Raw genomic sequence first — 9,196 nt, forward strand, 5'->3', positions numbered from 1 at the left:
CACACCTGTTTGTTTGAAAATAGTGACTGATGATTTGTTGGGTGTGTGTAAGGCTCTTCACAGGTACAAAGACTGTTCCCTCAAGATTTTGCAATTGAGGGCTGAGTTTAGATTGTGGACTGTCTAGTGATAGACCATAAACATTCAGGTCAGGGCTATCCATTGTCCCATCATAAATGGGAGTAAGCAGGAAGTCTTCTCCGTGCATGGGAATATATGGAGCCAAACTGTCCAAGTCTAGCTCACACAGATCCTATGATGAAGCACAACTTAAGCTTATTACAAACACAGTATATTCTAAAATGCAGGTGGATCCTACAAGGAACTATCTATTGCCTTATATTTTTATACTCACACATGTAAAATCACAGCACCCCTCAGTTTTATGTGTCATCTCTGAGCATTCATGAACTTCCCGTCTGTTACCCTCTGAGCAAAAGTGGCAAATCAATACCATGATATATCTTTAAATTATTAAAAAATATATTTATGTTTTCATGTCTATTCAGTTTACCTCTTTGGTTTTGAGATGCTATCGAAATATTGTGTTGGATTGCTGTTGTTCCGGTTCTAGGACTGCGTCCATCTTGCAGGGCTGCAGACAGAGTGTCAGTCTGGTGTTCTGAGCAAAGGGAGTCAAATGGTTTCAGCAGTTGTTCTGTCTGCTTCAATAAAAATGCCACATCAGGCTGCTCTATTCCGCTGTAGTGAAACATACAGTACATGGACAGGGGATGTGTTTGTGATGATCTGCATGAATTATTTCTTAGATGAAAACTTCTTGAGAAGACTCAGTTAAACTCAGATGTTGTGTGTCATTTCAAAACAGCTTTACAGAAAATCATGTCTTAATGTCTCAGAAACATTCACACCTCACATAGTAAGCAAACTAGAGAAGCATTATTTTCTAACCTAAGGATGTAATTGATGCAGACGACACTCTCCGGTGTGCCAGTGCGACTGTTGCACACCACTGAGGCGTCTGTCTCTGCCCATACATAGCCACCTTCTCTGTGCAGTAGTCGATATTTCCCAGTCGACACTTGCCCTTTGGAGAGCACTGTTGCAGATATTTGAACACTATTAAAGGGATAGTTCATCCCAAAATAAGACATTCTGTCATCATTTACTCACCCTCATGTCATTCCAAACCCATATGATTTTTTTTTGTTTTTTTTGTAGACATTCTGGGGAATGTTTGCACTGCTCTTTTCCATACAACCATAGCACATAGTGACAAGGGGTTGCCATGCTTTAAAACTGATGCAGGTAGATCCTGTAACTCTCAAATCTCATTTGCACTTCTGCAAGTTCAAACTTGGCATGTTGTGTTTGGCTCTGAGACACATGCAACATGTCAAATTTTGTGTCTCAGAGCCAAACACAACATGCCAAGTTTGAACTTGCAGAAGCGCAAATGAGAATTGAGAGCTAGTCAAAGTCAAACCTGGTAAAATATACAGCATCTTCTTGCACCAAAGTCTGGTCAAAGTAATTACACCCTGTCTACACCGGGCGTGTTCGTTGATGTGACGCTCCGCAACGGCTTGAGGCTGTCTACACTGAACGCATTGACACAAATGTTCTTTTATTTTTTTTTTTTATTTTTTTGGGGGGGGAGGGGGGGGGATTTTTCCCCTTTTTCTCCCAATTTGGAATGCCCAATTCCCAATGCGCTCTAAGTCCTCGTGGTTGCATAGTGATTCGCCTCAGTCCGGGTGGCGGAGGACGAATCCCAGTCAACCCGTGCATCTTATCACGTGGCTTGTTGAGCGCGTTGCCACGGAGACATAGCGCGTGTGGAGGCTTCACGCCATCCACCGCGGCAACCACGCTCAATTCACCATGCGCCCCACCAAGAACAAACCACATTATAGCGACCACGAGGAGGTTACCCCATGTGACTCTACCCTCCCTAGCAACCGGGCCAATTTGGTTGCTTAGGAGACCTGGATGGAGCCACTCAGCACGCCCTGGGATTCCAACCAGCGAACTAGCGAACTCCAGGGGTGGTAGTGACACAAATGTTCTTAACCGGATCATTTGTGTAGTAGTGCCAGCACGTGCAGCGCCACAAATGAAGGCTTCCAGTGTAGACAGCACCATTGATTATAATGGGGTTCTATTACTTTTGATGCGACGCACCACTCACTTGGCTTCAGAAGACTTGGTATAAACCACACAAATCTTATGGACAACTTTTATGGTCATTTCATTGATGCGTTTTTGTCCTTTTTGAAGCTTAAAAGCCTTGATCACTAAAAGTGTTTGTTTTGTTAAAAAGAGTATAATGAACTACCTTCAAAAATATCTCCCTTTATCTTCAATGGAAGAAGGAAAGTCATACGGGTGTGAAACATCATGAGTGTGAGTAAATAATGAGAATGTTCATTTCTGGGTTTAAATTTAGCACATCAGGTATTATCAAGTCAAAGGAAGCACACAAAAGTGGAAAAAAGATGACAAAACATCTTTCTTACAGCAGATGTGTGCTTTGCGGATTTGCTGGCAGTCAGATGGGTGATAGTACTGGTACACAGATTTGCCAATCAGCTCCGTGTCTCTAAAGCCAATCAACTTCACAACCCTGAGACAAAATAGAGTATAGCTTCAAACAGAAAAAATTTAAAGTGTCAAAAAGCATTTAGCTTTGCACTTAAAAACAGTATCACTGAGGTTGTACCTTGAGTGGCAGTAGGTAAACTTCATGTCTGGGCTGTGGATGCTCAGAAATGCACTTATATTCAGCGTGGCATCCATTTCAATAATTTCCTGCATTGGCAGAGCCCTGCACTGAAGAACCAGACAGCTGGATCCTGATGTACTAGATGAAATTTTCTTTCCAGTGCACTGAATAATCTGTAAACAAAAAGGATAACAATGAAAGCAAAGATGTGAAGACAACACCGAAGAGAGTGCGCTCATTTAATTTATTTTTAGTAATATTGTTCTTATTTTCCATAAAAAAATTCTATATCCTGAAGCTGATGTGTGTAATTGTTTCAATGGTAAAAAAATGTCTCTTACCTTTTTTTTAGCTTAATATGCAGATTTAAATACAATTAAGTCATTTGTTGTTTAATTTCACCTAAAACTGTTCATTTGTGTGGCCCGACCATGAATTTTTGAAATGTAGGATATCAGGGGAAGTGTTATTTATAGTCATGAGTAAAGCGCTACCTCACTGGTTGGAGAAACTATAACCCAACCCTTACCCAACCCCTAAACCTAATCCTAACAAACCAGTTAGCACTTTACTAATAAATATGAATAAGTCTTCACCTGCCATCCTACATTTTGGAAATTCACGGCCTGACTAGAACGACACAACAACATTTACTCAACCAACGATGTGAGTTTGGGTGGGTGGGACTATCTGTTTGTATAACCAATGGAAGACAAGGGGTGTTTTCTGGAATCTGTTTGAAAACAATCTTTTTTTTTCACTTCCGTTAGGAGACACTAGTGGTGCAGAAACTACACACTTCAGCTTTTAAACAAGAAACATTTAGTTAGATTTATGCTTAAAACAAGAAAAAAAAAAAAAAAAAAAAAACATCTGAAAACAAGCATTAATATCTAATATAAATAAGTAAATGTATCTTGTTTTAAGGATGGTTAGATATTTTACACTGAAAAATAAGACACAATTACTAAATAGTAAATTCTTTTTTAGAGTAAAGAGATTCTTACTTTCCAAGAGGCCAGCTTCTGGTTTACTCCACTTTTTATTCTGAGGAAGACTTCACAATCCTGCTGTCCTTGGTTTCCTGAATGATCAGTAACAAATCAGATGTAAACTTGAAATTGAAATGAATCACAAACTGCATTTGTATATTTAGACAATACAAACTGGTTTTCATGGATTAAACTTCATGCTCACCAATCAGTCTTGTGAGGATATCTTTCACCTCCACCTGATCACATGGATGCATAAACTCGAACAAACTCCTTCCAATCAAATCCATCTATAAGAGAAATGTATTGCATTTTTGTAAAGGTCAGTAAAGTGATGCCAAATTTTATGCAATGGACCCTTTTTACAGACTGTGATGACACATTTGCTCCTTATTTAGCAGCACAAGTGTAGCAAACTTAACACACATATATATATATATATATATATATATATATTTCTTTTTTTTCTTTTTACTTTTTCATTATTTAGTGTAAAGTTATAACATAATTCTTATATTTTGTACTCCAGCATTAATTAATCAGCAGTGCTGCGGTGAGGTTTCAACTACAACTTCTGAGGGAGTGACAGTAAATTTGGTATCTTTTTGTCATCTGGCTGCCATAATCCATCTCTCTTTTCTTTCACTATTGGAGCAAGTGAGAATGCAAAAATAATATTTGCTGTGGTCTCCCATTCACAATCGCAAAAGAAGTTTACCCCACTATACTTTACTTCCACGTTCCAAATCCAGATTTATAAAAAGGGTCCATTAATATTATTAATAGATGATAGGTTACATTATATTATGATCTTCATTTGCACATTTTAGTGCAATCACCTGGTTAATTCCAGTGTGTGTAGTGACATTCTTAGTGGTGAAGATGACCTTGCCATTCAAAGACAACAACACCACAAAGCCTCCGAGGGCAGAATCAAGCAACCCCCTCTCATGAGATTTAGCCGAAACTCCTACAATCACAATGGACTTTAGATAACTTGCTTTGTTTCAACTTGTTTTCTACTTTCTACCTATTTTCTTTCTACCTGGTAAAGAAGGAGAGGACGTTGTCATCATAGGAAGAGCAGAGGAGTTGAGAAGGCCTCTCAGGTGCATGTATGCGATTGTGAGTCTTATGACTGAAGCTTTGTCTCGCTGACCATCCATACTCGAGTCCAGGGGCAACAGAGCAGTTAACTCCTTGAACAGCTGGCTCTCTTTCCTCCTCCTGCTCTGTGCTGCCAAGCGAGAACACGTTTTTCTCCATTCTGTGCAGACCCTGTAGGAAGATTACAGTCAATTGGAAGAATAAACCAGCATTCATGGTTTTCCCTTTTTTTTGTATCCTTTAAACCAGATTAAACATTGGCTATCTATAACATTGCACTTTAAATTTAATTGTTTTGAGGTTTAGTTTAGTTCACTCTAAAGACTCAGTTCTACTGATGAAAGAAAGTCATATGAGTTTGGAATAGCATGAGGGTGAGCAAATGATGACAACATTTTCATTTTTTTTTTTTTTTTTTTGGATGAACTATCCCTTTAAATTTAGTTGGTGAAAAATGTTCTCATTGACCAACCAACCTGTTGTTGGCCTGATTCTCGGTAAGCGTCATTCAGATGAGGGCAAATACACTGAAGCCATCATTTTCCCCGAAGACAGACGGCAGCACTATTACTAATGGAAAAAGGGACGTCACTACCGCGTCACTTTGTCTTATCACCAACATGCGTAGTCGCCTGCAGCTTCTGATAGAATGTCATGCCTTCTGAGAATACATCCCAATGTGCATTTACACTCTTTTTTACACTCACTCCAAAACTGTAATTGTTCAATGTCATCATTTTTGCATACAATGATTTTATCTATATCTTTTTTTATTCTGAAGAATGTTAAAAGAAAACTAAAATAGCTTAATGCGAGAGAAACAGACATTTTAAAGGAATAGAGTAAATGTGGTTAAGTTTGTCTGGTGGCTTGCAAATAATTGTCAAAATCACTCTGTCATCATGACTTTACAACAAACAACAAACCTGCCATTTTTTTTTTTTTTTTTCATATTTCAAAAATTTTCATTAAGAGATCACATTAATGTAATGATATCAATAAAATTGTTACAATTATTTAGTCTTTGAGTTTTGACCCAATTTTTCAGGTTAGTGCTAATGAGTGTATTTCCACCACTCACAAAGCATTTAACAATAATTGCAAATGTAGCTTCAATCCAATAATCCATGCACGATATTTCAAACATTCAAATAGTTCTGCACTCAGAACCATAATTTGTCTACAAACAATATTTTTATTATGTTTCCCTTTTTTCTGTTGAACTTGGTTATATATATATTTACTCACCTCCTCTTCTTCTGCTCAATGAATATTTGCTTTCTTCTAGTTTTTCCATGGTACTCTTCACCCATATGATTTATAACCATTTCCAAATGCTTTGAATTCATTTTGAATTTAAGATGAATCTACACAATTATGTTCTCAGTCATGTTAGGTGCCATGCAGTCTTGTTGAGATAAATAAGCAACTAACATACTCACAGAACGCTGTCCAATAATGTGCTTTTAATCTCTGGGCATACTCATGTTTATACTCATTTTCTACATTGGGGTCTTATGGCCCTCCCCTCATCTTCCATGTGACAGTTGGCCATTGAGCACCAAAATGCAGTTTGCATCTGTCAAAACAAGATGGTCTTTTGGTTTTCTTAGAACTCAGATCAAGTAGATAATCTATTGGTTTTGACTATTAACTGCTGCTTATGATTCCAGGAAAATTAATACAGTTAAAGTGTTATATATATATACCTGTATATTCATTCATAATCAATCATATCAGTCAATACAAAACATTTTTTTAGCCTATTTTTATGATTTACACATTTCAATTTCATAACAAATTTCCATAAACTTTAATTGCGCAATATTTAACTAAATTAAATTAATAAAACTTGAATTAATTATATATATATATATATATATATATATATATATATATATATATATATATATATATATATATATATATATATATAAAGATATAATTAGCACTTTAAATACAGACAGTGTCAAAAAATTATGACACTGGCAACGGACCAAGTCACAATTACAAAATCCAGTGTAAACAAAGCACAAAAACAAAATGTTAAATATTTTGGACATTGTAAATATGTTACCATTGAATAAACAAACACTGTGTTGGGGTGTTTTTCTTTTCTTTTCTGCAATTTTAAACGTTCTACAATTTTGGGATAAACTTTATCAGCTTTAAATGGTTTGTACACTTATAATCAGTTGACTTAACATTCCTGACAACACATCTGCACCATTAATAAAGCAAACATGTAGACATACTATATATATGTTTTAAATGAACTTTAAATTTAAACTTTATATACTTTTAAATGAACTTACATGCAATTTCTTAAGTGAGATGCTTAAATATTAGGATGCAAAAGATACCAGAACTATCAGAGATGTTGCATTTGAAATGCCTGAAACATGAACTTATAGTTACCTATTTTCCACATGGATGAATGAAAGCTGAATGTCTGAGTCTGGGATTGTAACACTAATCAGTTTCCATTGCCCAAACATATTTGTAAGGATGCATTTCATAGGTGGTGTCTGCAGTCCAGTTTAAGCTCAGATGAACTCATCATTTTCATGTTGCTCCTTTGAGATGTATTCCCATGCTGTGCTTCACTTCATACATCCGACTTGAAGCATATTTTTAGCAAGTTAAATGTTCTGGGGAGTAAAATCAAGGTAGAAATAAGTTTTCAGGTATCCATAAACAAAATTAAAGCCAACGTAGACAACAAAAAATAATCATTTGTACAAAATGGTCTTTCATATACTCCATTCTACTTCTCTATGTCGGAGAATGAACTTTCAGGGCAGGCAACATGCCATCCCAGTAACCTGTCATACTTATGTGAGTTATTGACATTTGCTTTCTGTGGTTGGCTGAGTTGCTTGCTCTAGGCAACGGCTGTGTTCAATGAGATAAAGCATGGAGGTCAGACTACTTAGTAACTGTGCACAACTGCATACAAATTCTGCAAAGAAACTGATATCATTTTGTAATTAAAAATAAATAAGTAGTACTTATTTTCAGTAATCGGCATAGATAATGCAAAAGGACACTTTAATATCATCCAAATGAAAAACAAAATGAAAAAAAAAAAATTATATTAAGGTCTTTATATTATTCTGTCTATATACACAATATACAGTATAGTAAATGTTTGATTAATAGTTTGGCATTAATTTATTTGACCCTAATGCATGTTTTTGATTTTAGAAAGAAGTTCACATAAAGAAATCACATGTTGCAGGTGCACACGGAGGCAACAAAGAGTAGGATATTATTTTTTGGAATAATCTTGAAATAATCAGTGATTATTATAATCAATGAAAAGGCACAGTCACATGAATGAATAGCTGATGGAGGTTCATCAGCAAGTGGTTGACCTGCAAAAGATCTGGCGGCAGTTGGATCATGCTGCTCCCCTGACTCCACATTCAGCTCCATATGCCCACCCTTTGGAAGTGAGCCGAGCTCCCAAAACCGTAATAAACACAGACTTGATTACATTTATGGAATTTTTTTATGATAACATACAATTAGAATAGTGAGGTCTATCGGGAAATAGACATGAATATAAACAGTTAACTTGATAAAGAAGTTCCTTTATGGAGCATAAATATGTACTTTTATTTCTTTAATTCATAAAATATTGAATAAAATATGGGAAGATACCTGAACCTGCAAATAAAATAAAATAGATGATATGGGCTAAATGGGAATAATAAATTCCTTTTTAATTTAATTAATTAATTAATTTTTAAATCAAGCTATGGTCTCAAGCATTCCAAATGTTTTTTTACACCTAAAAGTGAGATGCATAAAAAATTATTGACTTGTGCCAGTGTAAACTGTCAAGAAAGCAAAACAAAATAACCAAATAAATGAACCTGGGTGGTCAAGATGCTGTTCAGACCATGCTAATGGGCAATTTCCTGTTGACACAAAGGTCTATTTTAGATTGCTGGGAAATGATTTCCACTGTAGCAAAGTGGTAAACAAGAGGTACAAGTTAATTTGAAAACATAAGCTGTGCAAAAGATTGGTTATATTAATGTAATAATTTGGCCATACACTTTCATTCTTTCTTCCTTCTTTCTTTCTTAAAATTTCCAAACCACTCCAAACTTTCACCATGTTTACATGTATAATTTATATGTAAAAAATAAAATAAATACATTAAATGTAATATATATTAAAAAAAAAAATTTTTTTTAAAATGTATATATTACTGAAAGCCACTCGAAAATGTACCTCCGAAAACTCTTTACCTTTCTCATTTTATTTTTGATCCCTATGACTCGACACCACACCATGCGAAACCTCTTAACGCCTGTTTCTCCTATTGGTTTTGACACCAGTCAGTTAAAATCTCGACTATCTGATTGGCCAAGGGGCGGGTCATTCAATTGAACGAGTA

At 35.8% G+C, this 9,196-nt stretch overlaps 1 protein-coding gene across 5 annotated transcripts in view; it reads right to left on the bottom strand.

The window, feature by feature from the left end:
• The window catches only part of hif1al2 (hypoxia inducible factor 1 subunit alpha, like 2), a 10,147-nt gene extending 2,522 nt beyond the window's left edge, over positions 1-7,625 (bottom strand). The window contains exons 1-12 of one of the 5 annotated variants that reach the window (XM_051680699.1): positions 7,204-7,625; positions 6,034-6,364; positions 4,724-4,956; positions 4,518-4,648; positions 3,884-3,968; positions 3,694-3,770; positions 2,684-2,859; positions 2,481-2,608; positions 913-1,060; positions 515-702; positions 356-429; positions 6-253 (exon numbers count right to left, since the gene is read on the bottom strand). In XM_051680699.1, coding sequence (XP_051536659.1) covers positions 6-253; positions 356-429; positions 515-702; positions 913-1,060; positions 2,481-2,608; positions 2,684-2,859; positions 3,694-3,770; positions 3,884-3,968; positions 4,518-4,648; positions 4,724-4,956; positions 6,034-6,134 — 1,589 coding nt within the window. In that variant the 5' untranslated portion in view covers positions 6,135-6,364; positions 7,204-7,625. The remainder of the gene's footprint in view (positions 1-5; positions 254-355; positions 430-514; positions 703-912; positions 1,061-2,480; positions 2,609-2,683; positions 2,860-3,693; positions 3,771-3,883; positions 3,969-4,517; positions 4,649-4,723; positions 4,957-6,033; positions 6,365-7,203) is intronic. The other 4 variants (XM_051680702.1, XM_051680701.1, XM_051680700.1 and 1 more) reach the window with 4 other exon arrangements.
• Between the last annotated feature and the right edge of the window lie 1,571 nt (positions 7,626-9,196).

Source organism: Myxocyprinus asiaticus, chromosome 40 (genome assembly GCF_019703515.2).
Source record: "Myxocyprinus asiaticus isolate MX2 ecotype Aquarium Trade chromosome 40, UBuf_Myxa_2, whole genome shotgun sequence".
Lineage (NCBI taxonomy): Eukaryota > Metazoa > Chordata > Actinopteri > Cypriniformes > Catostomidae > Myxocyprinus > Myxocyprinus asiaticus.